The following is an 18,380-nucleotide window of genomic DNA, read 5'->3' as shown; positions in this document are numbered from 1 at the left end:
TTCACCTGGGAAACTAACTGGCTGTTAAAAGATAATTGATGATGGTTTTATGAAGGCTCTGATTCCCTGTGCTGTTTAAACATTTTAAAGTGTGTAACTGTGTATTGTCTGCGTATTCTCATACACTTTACACAAAATGTGACCTTTATAAATAGTTTTGTTTAATTGTCATAATGTAATACAAACTGTGCAGAGAGACAATTACTGATATACGGGGTAGGTAAGTTTTAGGATTGGGAACATACAGAAGAAAGAACAAAGCTCAGTTTATGCTAAATCGGGGGGAATTTAATGCTAAATTGCGTTTAAAAACAATCCTGTACCTTTTACCAACTTAGCAAGTTACATGGTTAGGCAAAAAAAAAAAAAAAAGACAATATACACAATTTAACACACTGAGCAACTCACAAAAAAAACGTCCACACTGCAGGGCAGCAACGATATTCATAACATGTTTGCTTTAATAAAAGAAATAAATACCAAGAACAGCAATGAAAACAACTTTGTAATCCATCAGTGTAGACTTGGTGTACTAGATTTGAGCAGAGAGATAGAGTAAAATCTATTTGATAGATTTGAGCAGAGAGACTGAGTAACAATCTATAAGTACCAAAATGTATTTACACCAGGTCAAGGTTTGATGATTTGATTCAAATCAGACAGAGTCACAGCTGATTGAAAGACAAAGTGAATGAACAAGGAAGGAAGTAAGAATAATGTTTGGAGTCTCAGGGATAAAGCTCAGTCAAAATGCTCTGAGGACTCCTGTTCAGCATCTCTTTGGGGAAGATTCTCAAGAGTTAGAGACTGTTTACCAGTTAGTTGAGCCAGAAAATTCAACATTTTTGATAATTATGTCTGAAAAATTCTCAGCAACAAGGCTTTTTCAACCCTGTTTAAATATAGGCCTATGCTGCACACTAGTGGTTATACTATGTATTACATTTTATTTTATTTATTTCAACCAGATAGCACAAATGCATTTTATGAAAAATAATAAAATGTGATTTTTACTTCTTATTTGGATTATTTTATATAGAAATAAATGGTGTATAATTTGTTATTTAGAAGATATGAGACTCTTCCTGTTTCCCTTTTTGTCATTATTTTATTTCATCAACTCCGTTCAAGAGACCCATTTGAAATGTAGCCTCTTCAATATATTGGCATCATGTTGAGAAAGTTTGGTGTGAATCGTATGAGGCTCCTTGGAGCAGTAGTTAAAAATTCAGAGCTTGATTCCAAAAATCCACATTCAAACAAAAATATCTAACTTCCTGTTGGTGACTGTAAATTAGAAAGTCGCCCGGCTCGATGAGAATAATATACAGTAATGTACCAAGTTTGTTGACTGTAGGTAAAACTAACCACCCACTTTGTGGCAGGGAAGTTTGTGACGCTACTTAGCCGCTCCTACACGCCCATTTTTAAGGCTTTGCCCATGTCTACTGGCTTACAACTCTGATGTGTGCGTGTCGAGTTTCATGCAATTTGAAGCATGCTAAGAGTCTCAGAAATACCCAAAAGAAATATAAAAAGTTTGATGCGTTGCCATAACAACAGTATTCAAGAATCCTTTCACAGGTTTACGTCTGCTTTACGAAAGTGACATGCTTCCATCTGCCATTTGGTGGCTCTATAACTGACTCACAATAGTCACATCCATGTCATCAGCTTCCTACAGCTAACACACAGCTGAAGTTTCATCAAATCTGGGAGATTTCGCACCGCGTAGTTCTACACGGACGAATGGTTCCCATAGGAACGTTTTCCTGGTTGCATTTGCACCGCCAGTAGGAACTCTGAAGTGACGTAAGCCACGCTTATGTGACTTATTTTGACAACGCCAGAGCCTAAGCACACAGTGCTCGCATGCTCCATGTTCATTAGTTTACGGTTTGTCTAACAGCCCTGTCTCATACATTATTAGAAAGAACTGTTATACGTAAATAAAAAAATAAATAAAAAGTGTACACATGTCCAGTGTTGCTAGCTGAGCAGAAATACATAATCATGTTTTGCTTGGTCCCCTCAGTTGCGTTGGATTTTCCCCTCAGCGTGAAGGTTAAGAGGCCCATCTATCACTGTTTTCTATGTTTGTAGAGTTTCTGAAATAAATGGCTATAATCTGTGTGTTTACACAGCCTTTATAATAATGCATAATAGTGCGTTCGGCCAATCAGCGTACACTTACGTCACAGATAGTTCCTATATTGCTGGTTTAGACCCTACTCTGAAGGAGGAGCTAAATTAGTTCCTAGAACTAAAATCGTTCCTAGTTCCTGCGGTGCGAACACGCCAAAATCCAGGTACTTCCGCCTTTGTGTTGTAATAGGCCTAGCCCAACAAATGACTTGAGCAAAAATGTCCCCCCCTAGGCCAGTAGAAATAAGATGTCCCCCATCTAGGCCAGTAGAAATAAGGCTTTTTGTGGTACATGTCTGAACAGAAACCATGTAAACTGCAAGTAAAGACAACAAAAAACCCAAATATTTTAACAACATTTATTAAAAATCACATGACATTTCCAGTTATTTTTGGCCATAGCCATATTCTTTAACATTGATGGGGCCGACAGATGCTCTTTCCCAGCGTAGATCTGAGGAACAAATGATTAGTGAGAACTAAAGCCATGTATGACAATAACAACTTATCAGAGTTAGTCCAAACCTGTAAGCAGTTGATCACTTCCACTTCTGATGCTACACGTTGTGTCACAGCAGCCACACACCTGGTCAGAATCATCTGCAGACACCCACCTGACAAAACAAACCCTCAAATAAGTTAACGCAACCAATTCACCTGTACACTTATTTAGCGGGCAACATACCCATTAGCAGAGAATGAACAAGCTTTCTGCTCAGAACTTGGAGAGGTTGCTGCAGCCACCTTCAAAATGCATGTGATGTAGACCTGCAGAGACAATGGTTTGTACACCATGGCAGCATATCATACAAAGAGTTGCACAACTACAGGACATGCATACCAGCCCACTGTCTGCTTGCTGGAACCTGAACGCCTCTAGCTGAAACCCTAGCTTATCACCTTGAGTCCGGGGCATAAAGTGAGACGTGGAGCCTGTGAGCTTGGCATCAACCAGGCACCTGTGAACAGAACCCAGTTAGAAATCACACAACCCTTATGGAAGCTGGGATACATGAGGTAGCACCTCTTACCCATTATTCTCAATAAAGGAGTATCTGGGGACAGAAGCAACATCAGGGACTGCAGTAGCCACGCAGCTGTCCACAAACACACGGATGGGAACATGGCTGTACAAACGCACTGACGCTTCAAGATTTATCATGTCACCCAGGAAGTACTGGTTAGAAGGTCTCTCAAATCTCCAGTCATCTGAAAAAAAAAAAAAGTAAAATAATTATCTTAACAGATGATTCACAAGCATTCTACAAATCTGTATGGGCTACACCAACCAGTCATGAGCTTGAGGGAGAAGACAAAGACGTCCTCTGCAACCTCAGTTGAGGCATATGGGATCCAAGTGGGCATTAAGGCATCGCTGCTCACATTATGTGTTCTGTAGGAGTTAAACAAGCGGTCATCTCTTGCCCATAAACGGCAGGATTAGAACATTGGGTGAGCCTGAATTAATTGAATCCTCACCTTGGATAATGACACTCGATACCAACCACCGCACCACTGCTCCTGACAATAGGAACACCATATGAAGCCTCTTGTGGGGTGTACATAATGTTGAACCTATAGACAAGCTCATCCTCAGTCACCTAAACAGAAAGGTTAATAGAAGAACAGTCACATGGACAATTCAGAATACCTATGATTGTCACAACAGAACCTTACCATTGATGTACCGCTACATCCATGCAGTTCAGACTCAAAGATCAGCACTTGAGCAGAAGAATCCTCTCCAGTTGCAGTACAGCCTCCCAGTGTAAAACCAGAGGACAACAGTGGGTGCCCAGTCCCAAAGAAGTCCTTCATCACTTCCACATATACTGAATTCTCTCCACACTGAGCAGCTACACTGTTGGCAGGGACAGGATAAGGCAACTCAAAAGGAACGTCTGGCTGCTGCGGTTCCTCTGGTAGACTTGGAAAACTCCACGTCAGTGTCGCCACTGGACCCTGCAACAGCTCTTTTAATTGAACACCCATAAGATCTTGAGAAGACTTTCCAAAGTCAGTCCTGACTGGTGTCTGGACAGGAAACTGAGCGGGAAAACTTTGTGGTGCAAATGCAGTGTTACTGGGAACCAAAGACATCCTGGAATCAGCCTGTTGAGAAGCTTGAGCTAATGTTCTAGGCCTAAACTCGCTTGGACTCCGATTATGTGCTGCTCTTGCCCTCCATTGTGCTTCAGACAATCCAAGTGCAAGAATAAACACCAATCCGAATCCAACCTGCCAAAACCCCATTATTGCCAAGCTTGTTTCAATGACACATTAGGGTGCTACCATCCCAATTTATGCAGATGTAAATCAGAAAGGCTCCACCTCTCTCGTGACAAGCATCATTTTTCTCTAGACCTGCCAATTTACTCAATCAATATGTCACAGGTGAAAGTCATTGATTCTTTACTACGCAGAATAAAATGAATTTACATATAAGGGCATGTTATTAGTAGCTAAACCAAATGATTGCTTATTTTAGATAACAAAATGTCTTTAGATCAAAAAAGTCTTTTTGTTTCTTCCTTTTTTATTAATTCAGAAACATGGCCACAGACAGAATTGCACACTAGAGTATCCAGAATAATAAAGTTTAGTATGTTTCAGGTTTAGATTATAACAAACGTTCTTCCCTCACATCAACAGCAATCTTCACGGGGGTCTGAAATGGAGAAATTTAGTTCAGAATCAAAGGAATGCAGGATCATAACATTATTTGATTATAGATTCACTGATATTTTTTCTCCCCATTGCAACTGTTATGTTTAGGTTGATCAGAGTGTTTGTGGCATACTATACGCTGCTCAGCACTGAAAGACTATAATCTGAACAGTCTACTAAAACAATTTAATTTAAAATACAAAAGTTAAGCTCATTAGACATTAAGAACTTAAAAAAATGTTGGCGTTTGAAACATGACATAGCACACATTAAAACATGCTGGAGAATGTTAAAGAAAATATAGTTAAGTTCACAAATAGTTTGTGAAGCAGCACAGTGATCTCGGTCACTATAGCGGTCCCTTTCTCCGTAGAAACTGAGGAGGACGACGATGGAGAGTAGGACTGGTGGGCTCTGTCAGGCCCCTCAGGTGCTCTTGAAGGCAAATAACTTAGACTTCCTGCATGGGTCTACCCAGAGGAGCTGTAAGTTTAGGAGGAACGCCTTGATGCTCTGTGCGATACGATAATCGATACGCTGGCGTCAAATAGCGATATTTTTTTAAATAAAATAAGGCGCTCTAAATAGATTTCCCTGCTCCCAGCGTCGCTACTTCATGGGTCCTCGAGGTGGCGCTCAACATGTAAACGTGAAACGTGGACATAAGTTAACTAGCCTAAGAAAAAGAGGCTTTTATCGGGATGGTGGAAATCAGTGCGAGTAGCCTACAATAATAGATGCCCCAGTCATGTTTAAGTTCAAAGTCTATGTAGTTCAAAGTAGCTATGTGATTTCGGACGGAGCCATACTTTTTAAAATAGTTTGTCAAACAGAACAACCATAAACGTTGTTTGTTTAATTCAGCAATTTACGTTCCGCAATCATCAAAGAAATAAAAAGCTGTTTTTGCATTTTTTATTTAATTTTGTGTAAAAATGTATTTACGTCTGCAGTTGGATCAAAACATGAGAATTAAATTTCTCATGGAAGGTACAGTGTGTTGCATTCTGGGATAATTTGCATGTTATGGTAGTATGCTATTCTGAACATATCTATATACCCTTCTCAATCTTTCATTTTTATCAGTCATCCTGATTTGTGCATGTGTACTACCTAATGTAAACAATAAAGGCCTGTTCACACAAAGAATGATATCTACAAAGATAACTTTCGTAGCCTATCCTGTGATTCCTACCCCTAGTCACCACGTCATTTTTCACACGACCCCAGACTGAGCCCATACATGTGTACAAGAGGGATGGTCGTTTTAGTAGAAGTAACCACGCCCACGTCAAACATTCTGGCGCCCTGTTGCAAATGTGAATGGAAATTGGCTTGATAATGGACAACCAGACTCTAGAGAATCTTTTTGCATGTGTTTGGTTCCGATCGGGCAAAAAACCTAGGTTTAGCTCACAAAAGTATACAGGTTTCTTGAAAACATTCCCCTGAATTTTACCAGTATGACATCATTCCAAGACATGCTTTCTGTCAAGGATTCCAATGATATAAGACACTTGAGCCTGTGACAAATGGTTTAGGATTTATGACCCATTATGTACTTTTGATCATTGTAGCACCACCATCAGGTCGATTGGGGTGAGCCTCGGTGACACAATGTATGCAGAAGTTATAACACACTTCCTGTTTCCTTTTTTTTTGCCATAAATTTGTTGCCTTGCCACAGCCAAACCGTTCGGGATATTGAAAATCTGATCGAAAATTTGTTTGGCCCAATGAGATCAATAAGTGTATGAAGTTTGGCTACTTTAGGTAAAAAGGGGTGTGCTACAGAGCCCCTCAAATACAACCCATGACCCCACCATGTCATCTTGTGTGGTCACTTGTGTCATCAGTGACCCTGATGGCCGACAATTTCAACGTGTGCAAAGTGTTTTTGAGCAGGTTAATGACCCCAAATTAAGTGGATGAGTAAACAGTTTCTCATAAATGTGACTGAAAACATAATGTCATTGATATGACAATTGAATACAATAGAATCGAGATATTGCCACAATTTTAATGTTCATAAATAAGGATTTTATACACATTTGTAAGTCTGTAAAGTTGTTCATACGTAAATAATTGATGTTATAGTCCTGTCAATACGTCAATATTGTAGGTTTCAGTGTCTATGGGAACACAAGTAAATGTACGTGTGGCAAAATACATACGAATACTCATGAGAACATGTTGTCCATTTCTATCGGCATGGTATATCAAACATTGAATTTCTTAAGTACAATGGACCAAACATGTTATGGACCAGACAAAGAGGGCAGGATTTTATTGTTTTTGTCCTGACATTTTCCTCTCGCTGGGAATCTTCAGCTGTAAGATGGGATGTTAAGTGGTGAACTTTGGCACATTGGTTTCTCCCACTTAAACCCTGTAGCCCCACCAACTACTACACAGACTTCAGTTTATAACAAATCTTTTAGTCTAGAAGCTATTTTTATCTTCAGTTTTTAACCTCAGGTTAAGTTCAGTAAAGTTATTGATTTGAATCTCTGGCCAGTAGATCATTTTTGCAATGGTTTTTCACTTGCCCAATAAACTTAAAATTTGATCAACCATGTATTAAATTCTTTGAATCAATGGACAAACCAATGAATATTAATAGATCTGGCATAAGTGCAAAAACATTCAAATTTGAGGTTCTATCCTTTGAATGTAGCTTAAACACAAAACAGCACAAGAAAAAAACCTTTGTTACAAACATTTATTAGATTTTATATTCTGGAAGACATCTCTTTGCATAATGTAGCTGTTTTATAGAGTCCCTTAGCCCTTTACGGAGTATAGCTGATTGAGGAATGGTCGATTGTATAGCTGGACATCTGACCCAGATTCACGTAGAGCCTGCGCAGTCTGTGGGATACCAGAGAACATGCCAACAGATGATGCTTGGGCACTCAAGCCTAGAGATGGAGTTAGGTTTGAACCTGTGGGGCGTTGCATGGCCACAAAATGCTCAGATATCTGGTTACTGCTTGTAGAGTCAGAAGGAGCTTGAGATGGGAGTCTAGAGGGTCTTTCAACTACACCAATGAGACCCAGGGTTCGCAGAGAGTCTGAGCTATACAGGCCATTTGACCGCTTATCACTGGTAGACTGGCTAGAAACAGCTAGGGGAGAGGAAGCAAGCTTGGCATATGCATGAGACCCAGGGGTGTACTTGCTAGAGGGGCTTTGAGAATGAACAGAAAAGCCACCATATCTGCTGCTACCACCCTGTGCAGAAACAAACGGTCCAGGATCTCCTGAAGATGAGCCTCCTGCTGATGACAGGGAAGGAAACAAACTCTGCATTGGAGAGCTTTGAGACAGAGAGCTGCCCTGTGATGCAGCTGCACCTGAGGTCTGAATACCTCGTGAAGGCTGCCATCTTTGAGACTTTTGGCTTTGGGACCCAGAAAAGCTTTGAAATGCTTGGCTGGACTGGTCGGCAACACCTTGGGGCGAGGACAACGATACACAATGACCATTATAGGAGGATGGAGACCCAGAGGCAAACTGACTTGTGGTATCTTGAGGCTGGAGTGATCCACCATAGGTGGTGCTTCCCTGAAGGGTGAATGGCTTAGAGGACCCTGACTGGGTGCCATAGCTAGAGGTGAACTGCTTCCGTGAACTCTGGACTGTAGCAGACTGACTGGAGGCACCTTGGGGTGAGAATAGTGATACACTTGGATAGGAGGATGGAGACCCAGAGGCAAACTGATTTGAGGTATCTTGAGGCTGGAGTGATCCACCATAGGTGGTGCTTCCCTGCAGGGTGAATGGCTTAGAGGACCCTGACTGGGTGCCATAGCTAGAGGTGAACTGCTTCCGTGAACTCTGGACTGTAGCAGACTGACTGGAGGCACCTTGGGGTGAGAATAGTGATACACTTGGATAGGATGATGGAGACCCAGAGGCAAACTGATTTGAGGTATCTTGAGGCTGGAGTGATCCACCATAGGTGGTGCTTCCCTGCAGGGTGAATGGCTTAGAGGACCCTGACTGGGTGCCATAGCTAGAGGTGAACTGCTTCCGTGAACTCTGGACTGTAGCAGACTGACTGGAGGCCCCTTGTGGCGAGGATAGTGATACACTTGGATAGTAGGATGGAGATCCAGAGGCGAACTGACTTGTGGTATCTTGAGGCTGGAGTGATCCACCATAGGTGGTGCTTCCCTGCCATTTGAAGGGAGCAGAGGGTCCTTCCTGGGTGCCAGAGTTGACTGTGAAGGTAGAGGTAAACTGCTTCTGTGAAGTCTGTACTGCAGCAGACTGACTGGAGGCACCTTGGGGTGAGAATAGTGATACACTTGGATAGTAGGATGGAGACCCAGAGGCAAACTGACTTGTGGTACCTTGAGGCTGGAGTGACCCACCATAAGTGGAGCTTCCCTGCAGAGTGAATGGCTTAAAGGACCCTGACTGGGTGCCATAGCTAGAGGCAATCTGCTTCCGTGAACTCTGGACTGTAGCAGACTGACTGGAGGCACCTTGGGGTGAGAATAGTGATACACTTGGATAGGAGGATGGAGACCCAGAGGCAAACTGATTTGAGGTACCTTGAGGCTGGAGTGACCCACCATAAGTGGAGCTTCCCTGCAGAGTGAATGGCTTAGAGGACCCTGACTGGGTGCCATAGCTAGAGGCAATCTGCTTCCGTGAACTTTGGACTGTAGCAGACTGACTGGAGGCCCCTTGTGGCGAGGATAGTGATACACTTGGATAGTAGGATGGAGACCCAGAGGCAAACTGACTTGTGGTACCTTGAGGCTGGACAGAACCACTGTAAGTGCTACTTATTCCATGGGAGGCAAAGCCAGTAGAGCCCCCAAACCAAGGACCAGAGCTACTTTTTGACTGGCTATAAACAGCTGGGTGTGATGACATGGGGGAACTCACATATTTGGTACGGGACGCAGGGGCATACAGACCCAGAGTGCCCTGAGGCTTCAGATAGAAGCTAGAAGTAGAACTACTACCTCCCTGCACAGGAAAAAAATTACTGGAAGTTAATTGAGTGGCAGACCTGCTCTGGGTGCTTGTAGACACACTAGGTGAACTTTGAACGCTTGTGGACTGGCTAGAAATGCTTTGAGAGAGACTACCCTGAGTGTCTAGAGGTGAAGCAGGACCTGTTGACTGTGAATCTGAACTGCTCTCAGAGCCAAGCATAAACAAGCTGGGAGTGCTTTGACCATTAGTAGACTGGCTAGAGACCTCCATTTGTGAGGGTAGAAGCTGACTGGAGTTGTCTTGTGATTGGGGAGACAAGTCAACATGAGAGCTAAGCCCTGCCACTTCCCCTTGAAAAGAAGAGCCAGAAGCTTCCAACAAACTGCCCGAACTTCCCTGAAAGCTAGAACTATACAAACCGGGGGTACTCTGGTCACTGGTAGACTGACTAGAAACAGATGAAGAACTGAGCATGTTATAGGAGCCTGGGTTATATTGACTCGAGGCACCTTGAGACTGAGGCGAGCCACTGTAACTGCTTTCACCCTGAGGGGAGATGGATTGACCAGAGCCTTCTGAAGCCAGCACTGGGCTACCTTGAGAAGTGTACGTGGCACCTGGAGCAGATGAACTGCTGTAAGAGATACTCTCCTGAGAGAACACAGGCAAAGTGGCTTCTGCTGATTTAGCACCAGAGGTTTCCAGGGAGCTGGACATGTACAAACTAGGGGAGCTTTCATCACTGGTGGACAGGCCAGAAGTGCCAAGTGTGGCAGGGAAGCTACTTTCTCCTTGTGTAGAAACACTAGTAGTATCTGTAGCGGCTGATCCAGAGGAACCCTGGAGCGATGTCAAACGGCCTGCATGCCGTTCATTTAAGGGTAGAGGCAAGGAAGCTAAAACAGAGCTGCTTGGAGCTGTCTGGGCATGGGACATTGATTCATGCCTGCTGGAAACACCACCTTTAACAAATTGGAGTAAGTTCAACCTTTTCAGGGGTCTGTTAGCGAATAAACTAGAGCCCACTTCTTCAGGCAAAATCCCAGTCACAGGGACCTCTGACACAGAAGACTGGACTGCACGAGGTGAGAACGTTCTGTCTGAAGCTTGGCCCCACCGGTGGCGGGCATCTGAATGAGCCCCACCTGTGAATTACACAAAATAGAAGACTTGTAGAAAAAGAAACCTCACAATTTAAAATCCTTTACGAGAGAAAATATAAAAAAAAACACCAAAAACATTAATCTTACCTTTAAATCCATGAGTATTACTCAAAAAGAGCAGGAAGATTACAAACAAGGGTAACCTAAAAGTAAATATATAAAATACATAAAGAAAATGAATTATTTGCTGAATCATTCACAAACCGAGATTGATTGAATAAACTCACTGTGTCCACCCTTTATCCATGGCAAACAAAAAACCCTGAGTACTCCAATGCCCCAACATTCACTTTCTCAAACCACCACACAGACACTACAATTGCAAACATATCTAACTGGAGATAAGTGTATTTTATAGGCCTTCATCAGTCCAATTAGGGCAAATAACTAATTAGATGAAACATTGTTCACCTGGGAAACTAACTGGCTGTTAAAAGATAATTGATGATGGTTTTATGAAGGCTCTGATTCCCTGTGCTGTTTAAACATTTTAAAGTGTGTAACTGTGTATTGTCTGCATAGGATATTCTCATACACTTTACACAAAATGTGACCTTTATAAATAGTTTTGTTTAATTGTCATAATGTAATACAAACTGTGCAGAGAGACAATTACTGATATACGGGGTAGGTAAGTTTTAGGATTGGGAACATACAGAAGAAAGAACAAAGCTCAGTTTATGCTAAATCGGGGGGAATTTAATGCTAAATTGCGTTTAAAAACAATCCTGTACCTTTTACCAACTTAGCAAGTTACATGGTTAGGCAAAAAAAAAAAAAAAAGACAATATACACAATTTAACACACTGAGCAACTCACAAAAAAACGTCCACACTGCAGGGCAGCAACGATATTCATAACATGTTTGCTTTAATAAAAGAAATAAATACCAAGAACAGCAATGAAAACAACTTTGTAATCCATCAGTGTAGACTTGGTGTACTAGATTTGAGCAGAGAGATAGAGTAAAATCTATTTGATAGATTTGAGCAGAGAGACTGAGTAACAATCTATAAGTACCAAAATGTATTTACACCAGGTCAAGGTTTGATGATTTGATTCAAATCAGACAGAGTCACAGCTGATTGAAAGACAAAGTGAATGAACAAGGAAGGAAGTAAGAATAATGTTTGGAGTCTCAGGGATAAAGCTCAGTCAAAATGCTCTGAGGACTCCTGTTCAGCATCTCTTTGGGGAAGATTCTCAAGAGTTAGAGACTGTTTACCAGTTAGTTGAGCCAGAAAATTCAACATTTTTGATAATTATGTCTGAAAAATTCTCAGCAACAAGGCTTTTTCAACCCTGTTTAAATATAGGCCTATGCTGCACACTAGTGGTTATACTATGTATTACATTTTATTTTATTTATTTCAACCAGATAGCACAAATGCATTTTATGAAAAATAATAAAATGTGATTTTTACTTCTTATTTGTATTATTTTATATAGAAATAAATGGTGTATAATTTGTTATTTAGAAGATATGAGACTCTTCCTGTTTCCCTTTTTGTCATTATTTTATTTCATCAACTCCGTTCAAGAGACCCATTTGAAATGTAGCCTCTTCAATATATTGGCATCATGTTGAGAAAGTTTGGTGTGAATCGTATGAGGCTCCTTGGAGCAGTAGTTAAAAATTCAGAGCTTGATTCCAAAAATCCACATTCAAACAAAAATATCTAACTTCCTGTTGGTGACTGTAAATTAGAAAGTCGCCCGGCTCGATGAGAATAATATACAGTAATGTACCAAGTTTGTTGACTGTAGGTAAAACTAACCACCCACTTTGTGGCAGGGAAGTTTGTGACGCTACTTAGCCGCTCCTACACGCCCATTTTTAAGGCTTTGCCCATGTCTACTGGCTTACAACTCTGATGTGTGCGTGTCGAGTTTCATGCAATTTGAAGCATGCTAAGAGTCTCAGAAATACCCAAAAGAAATATAAAAAGTTTGATGCGTTGCCATAACAACAGTATTCAAGAATCCTTTCACAGGTTTACGTCTGCTTTACGAAAGTGACATGCTTCCATCTGCCATTTGGTGGCTCTATAACTGACTCACAATAGTCACATCCATGTCATCAGCTTCCTACAGCTAACACACAGCTGAAGTTTCATCAAATCTGGGAGATTTCGCACCGCGTAGTTCTACACGGACGAATGGTTCCCATAGGAACGTTTTCCTGGTTGCATTTGCACCGCCAGTAGGAACTCTGAAGTGACGTAAGCCACGCTTATGTGACTTATTTTGACAACGCCAGAGCCTAAGCACACAGTGCTCGCATGCTCCATGTTCATTAGTTTACGGTTTGTCTAACAGCCCTGTCTCATACATTATTAGAAAGAACTGTTATACGTAAATAAAAAAATAAATAAAAAGTGTACACATGTCCAGTGTTGCTAGCTGAGCAGAAATACATAATCATGTTTTGCTTGGTCCCCTCAGTTGCGTTGGATTTTCCCCTCAGCGTGAAGGTTAAGAGGCCCATCTATCACTGTTTTCTATGTTTGTAGAGTTTCTGAAATAAATGGCTATAATCTGTGTGTTTACACAGCCTTTATAATAATGCATAATAGTGCGTTCGGCCAATCAGCGTACACTTACGTCACAGATAGTTCCTATATTGCTGGTTTAGACCCTACTCTGAAGGAGGAGCTAAATTAGTTCCTAGAACTAAAATCGTTCCTAGTTCCTGCGGTGCGAACACGCCAAAATCCAGGTACTTCCGCCTTTTTGTGTTGTAATAGGCCTAGCCCAACAAATGACTTGAGCAAAAATGTCCCCCCCTAGGCCAGTAGAAATAAGATGTCCCCCATCTAGGCCAGTAGAAATAAGGCTTTTTGTGGTACATGTCTGAACAGAAACCATGTAAACTGCAAGTAAAGAGAACAAAAAACCCAAATATTTTAACAACATTTATTAAAAAATCACATGACATTTCCAGTTATTTTTGGCCATAGCCATATTCTTTAACATTGATGGGGCCGACAGATGCTCTTTCCCAGCGTAGATCTGAGGAACAAATGATTAGTGAGAACTAAAGCCATGTATGACAATAACAACTTATCAGAGTTAGTCCAAACCTGTAAGCAGTTGATCACTTCCACTTCTGATGCTACACGTTGTGTCACAGCAGCCACACACCTGGTCAGAATCATCTGCAGACACCCACCTGACAAAACAAACCCTCAAATAAGTTAACGCAACCAATTCACCTGTACACTTATTTAGCGGGCAACATACCCATTAGCAGAGAATGAACAAGCTTTCTGTTCAGAACTTGGAGAGGTTGCTGCAGCCACCTTCAAAATGCATGTGATGTAGACCTGCAGAGACAATGGTTTGTACACCATGGCAGCATATCATACAAAGAGTTGCACAACTACAGGACATGCATACCAGCCCACTGTCTGCTTGCTGGAACCTGAACGCCTCTAGCTGAAACCCTAGCTTATCACCTTGAGTCCGGGGCATAAAGTGAGACGTGGAGCCTGTGAGCTTGGCATCAACCAGGCACCTGTGAACAGAACCCAGTTAGAAATCACACAACCCTTATGGAAGCTGGGATACATGAGGTAGCACCTCTTACCCATTATTCTCAATAAAGGAGTATCTGGGGACAGAAGCAACATCAGGGACTGCAGTAGCCACGCAGCTGTCCACAAACACACGGATGGGAACATGGCTGTACAAACGCACTGACGCTTCAAGATTTATCATGTCACCCAGGAAGTACTGGTTAGAAGGTCTCTCAAATCTCCAGTCATCTGAAAAAAAAAAAGTAAAATAATTATCTTAACAGATGATTCACAAGCATTCTACAAATCTGTATGGGCTACACCAACCAGTCATGAGCTTGAGGGAGAAGACAAAGACGTCCTCTGCAACCTCAGTTGAGGCATATGGGATCCAAGTGGGCATTAAGGCATCGCTGCTCACATTATGTGTTCTGTAGGAGTTAAACAAGCGGTCATCTCTTGCCCATAAACGGCAGGATTAGAACATTGGGTGAGCCTGAATTAATTGAATCCTCACCTTGGATAATGACACTCGATACCAACCACCGCACCACTGCTCCTGACAATAGGAACACCATATGAAGCCTCTTGTGGGGTGTACATAATGTTGAACCTATAGACAAGCTCATCCTCAATCACCTAAACAGAAAGGTTAATAGAAGAACAGTCACATGGACAATTCAGAATACCTATGATTGTCACAACAGAACCTTACCATTGATGTACCGCTACATCCATGCAGTTCAGACTCAAAGATCAGCACTTGAGCAGAAGAATCCTCTCCAGTTGCAGTACAGCCTCCCAGTGTAAAACCAGAGGACAACAGTGGGTGCCCAGTCCCAAAGAAGTCCTTCATCACTTCCACATATACTGAATTCTCTCCACACTGAGCAGCTACACTGTTGGCAGGGACAGGATAAGGCAACTCAAAAGGAACGTCTGGCTGCTGCGGTTCCTCTGGTAGACTTGGAAAACTCCACGTCAGTGTCGCCACTGGACCCTGCAACAGCTCTTTTAATTGAACACCCATAAGATCTTGAGAAGACTTTCCAAAGTCAGTCCTGACTGGTGTCTGGACAGGAAACTGAGCGGGAAAACTTTGTGGTGCAAATGCAGTGTTACTGGGAACCAAAGACATCCTGGAATCAGCCTGTTGAGAAGCTTGAGCTAATGTTCTAGGCCTAAACTCGCTTGGACTCCGATTATGTGCTGCTCTTGCCCTCCATTGTGCTTCAGACAATCCAAGTGCAAGAATAAACACCAATCCGAATCCAACCTGTGTAACAGAGTTAGAAATGTCAGTTAGTGTTTGTATGTGATTTTCACCATAATTAAGCAGCTGTATTGAGTTTGGTGTTTTGGAGCCCTCCTTTGGAGAAACGGTGTACTGCAGCTCTGCTGCGTTTTGTCCTTGTGTTGTTGCCATACCCGATCAGAAGCGGGATGCTTTACATCGGGTAGGTTCACTGTATAAAGCACTCTCACTTTGTTTTAATGATATAACTGTAAAATGCCGTTTAAAGTTGAAAACTTCGACATATGATCTGTGTTATATTATTTTACATGTATTGTTAAGATTCAGGTGCAATTTCAGCAACTTAGAGAAAGTTTATTAATGCTTTCATTATGACCACGATTTCATACACTCTGAGTCTAGCGTGGCTAGCTGTAAACTCCGCTAGTAACTAGCCGTGTATTCAGTGTGTATTTCTTTTATTTTTGTATGTGCAGATGCTGTTATATGTACACCAGTGCCTGAAGGCATGTTTTGTTCTGATTTTTCCAAAGGTATGTTGCTTCATATGTTAAATGTGAATTAGTTTCAGAATGAGGAAATATTTTCCTGTGTTTATTTTTCTTATGTTTATTTTATACCCTTCTTGTATGCTAAAGGTGTATCCTTCTGTATGAATGTTTCTTTTGTAACAATTTACCAAAGAGATGAGAAGCGGGATGCTTTACATCGGATGCTGTTATATGTACACCAGTGCCTGAAGGCATGTTTTGTTCTGATTTTTCCAAAGATTCTCCAAAGGAATAAATGTGAGAAAAGCCAGTTCTGGTTTCAGTCCCTTCACTGCCTGACCACCGTTACACTGGTGCCGTGACCTGTCGATCTCCCAGATCAGCCCAACGCCGATCGCCGTGGATGCTGCATTGAAGTCCAGCTCGAGTGTGCGAGATCAAGTGTGGTTAGAGTTGTCTTTGTATATGGTTAGGCAGTATAGGACTGTGTTTAAATTATTCCTATGTGGGGAATTGTTCGTTATCTTTGATAAACAATAAGCTACAGCTTTCTTTCTCTGATATTGTTATCTCTTATAAATTTTTTTTATTTATTTATTTATTTATTTATTTTTTGCATTTGATAATACACAACGCAGATACTTACCATTATGGCTGAGAAATATAGTTACAGTAATGTTGGAGATAATTTTGCTAGTCCAGTTCTTCCTAAAGGGAGGGGTATGTGGGGTGCATGGCGGGGTTCTGATAGCAGTGCTGTTGGACATAGGTTGGACAGTGGGGAGGTGGGTTATTCCCAGTCATTAGCTGACAGCGGGAGGGGTACAGAGTCAAGTCAGAACTCAGGTTGTACTCCCGTTGGCCAGTCTTTGGGGGAGGGTCCTCTCACATCCACACCCAGCAGTATTGATTCTGCTGCTATTAATCACCTCACAAGCATGGTGGGACAGTTAGGTGCCCAGATTGGTGAGTCTATTGTAGCCAAGTTAATGTCTGCTGGCATAGTGAATAACAGCAGTGAACAGCAGGGCGGCCCATCCCCTAAACATCACATCGTACACATGCAGAACACATCACCTACTTGTACAGGAACTGACTCTAGCACTGTGAGAAAGACAGACTCACCAGTTACTGTACATGTAAAATCAGACAAAGAGCCTAAGTTGTTCAGAGGTGACGGTTCTGACAAATATCCAGTCCAGGACTGGATTGACATAACTAAAGCTTATCTGAGAAAGCAACGGTGCCCTGTGGATGAGCAGGCAGAAGAGATTATGGGGAAGTTGATGGGCAAAGCAAGAGATGTGGTGAAGGTTGCCCTGCGCAGTGATCAGACTCTCGACGTGAAACAGAACCCTGGCCTCATTTATGATATTCTCCTCCAGTATTTCAGTGATGTGTCCTCATGTCTCCCACTTGCAGATTTTTACTCCACTCTGCCCAGACCTGGCGAAAGCCCAGTTGATTACTGGTTGAGAGTAAACAGAGCGGCTGATCTGGCTGATGAAGGCCTCCGCAGGCAAGGCAGGCGGATGGAGGATTCCGGTGATGAGGTGACGCGTATGTTTGTCAAGCATTGTCCCGACCCAGAACTCTCCTCCATCTTTAAGTGTAAGCCCATCCATGAGTGGAGTGCACGTGACATACAGTTGAGAATTGATGACTATCAGAGAGAGCTAAGGGCCTCTGGAAGGGCCTGTGCAGATGTGCGGGTAAAGAGCCACACCGCCACCCTTGCCAACATGCAGCCTAACCCAGCGACTTACATTCAGCCTGTGCCTGAGCAGCGTCACGCTCAGTGCACTACCATCACTACTGCTCCAGTACCTAGTCCAATGTGTCACCAGCAGTGTCCCTCTTCTGTCACAGTTTCAAGTCAGAGCTGCACCTCACATCAGACTCCATGCCCCCGCTCATGTGCCTCTACGCCAGCTGTATTACAGAATAGTCAAGACACTGAGGATAGAATTATGTCTCGTATGATGGCCATGTTAGAGCAGATGATGGGGAAAGTGCAGCAGCGCAGCAGTGTTCGTGGCGGAAGATTCCAGGGTGGTAATCGAGAGAGAGCTTGTCGTGTCTGTGGTGACAGCAAGCACACCACCATCACCCATTGCATGTCAGAGAAGCTGTGTTTCACTTGCCTTGCCCCAGGCCACACACGGGTGGGATGCCCCACCAGGTC

At 42.4% G+C, this 18,380-nt stretch overlaps 3 protein-coding genes and 1 long non-coding RNA gene across 4 annotated transcripts; 1 reads left to right on the top strand and 3 right to left on the bottom strand.

Moving 5' to 3' along the window:
- Positions 1–2,490: 2,490 nt before the first annotated feature.
- Positions 2,491–4,413, bottom strand: LOC130095122 (zona pellucida sperm-binding protein 3-like). Its single transcript, XM_056261776.1, has 8 exons — positions 3,823–4,413; positions 3,625–3,746; positions 3,435–3,538; positions 3,177–3,354; positions 2,987–3,104; positions 2,831–2,913; positions 2,671–2,759; positions 2,491–2,599 (listed from the first exon to the last, which is right to left on the bottom strand). The coding sequence occupies exons 1-8, from the start codon at positions 4,396–4,398 to the stop codon at positions 2,532–2,534; spliced, it is 1,338 nt and encodes a 445-aa protein (XP_056117751.1). The 5' UTR covers positions 4,399–4,413; the 3' UTR covers positions 2,491–2,531.
- A 3,183-nt stretch (positions 4,414–7,596) lies between these two features.
- Positions 7,597–11,244, bottom strand: LOC130095114 (serine-rich adhesin for platelets-like). The gene is made up of 3 exons (XM_056261769.1): positions 11,159–11,244; positions 11,019–11,074; positions 7,597–10,913 (listed from the first exon to the last, which is right to left on the bottom strand). Exons 1-3 carry the CDS (start codon positions 11,215–11,217, stop codon positions 7,597–7,599), a joined length of 3,432 nt encoding a protein of 1,143 aa, XP_056117744.1. The 5' UTR covers positions 11,218–11,244.
- A 2,589-nt stretch (positions 11,245–13,833) lies between these two features.
- LOC130095113 (zona pellucida sperm-binding protein 3-like) lies at positions 13,834–15,734 on the bottom strand (the record flags this gene model as incomplete). The annotated part of the gene is made up of 8 exons (XM_056261768.1): positions 13,834–13,943; positions 14,015–14,103; positions 14,175–14,257; positions 14,331–14,448; positions 14,521–14,698; positions 14,777–14,880; positions 14,967–15,088; positions 15,165–15,734. Coding segments are annotated over 8 exons (1,332 nt in total), but the record flags the coding sequence as incomplete, so codon positions are not given.
- Positions 15,735–15,743: 9 nt separating this feature from the next.
- On the top strand, positions 15,744–16,505 carry LOC130095087 (uncharacterized). The gene is made up of 2 exons (XR_008808043.1): positions 15,744–15,906; positions 16,181–16,505. It is a non-coding gene; the product is annotated as an uncharacterized LOC130095087 (long non-coding RNA).
- The last annotated feature ends 1,875 nt before the right edge of the window (positions 16,506–18,380 follow it).

This window comes from Rhinichthys klamathensis, unplaced genomic scaffold (genome assembly GCF_029890125.1).
Source record: "Rhinichthys klamathensis goyatoka isolate OS25496 unplaced genomic scaffold, OSU_Roscu_1.1 h1tg000185l_1, whole genome shotgun sequence".
In the NCBI taxonomy this organism is placed as follows: domain Eukaryota; kingdom Metazoa; phylum Chordata; class Actinopteri; order Cypriniformes; family Leuciscidae; genus Rhinichthys; species Rhinichthys klamathensis.
Note: the sequence above shows the minus strand (reverse complement) of the source record. Positions and strands in the feature narration are given on the sequence as shown.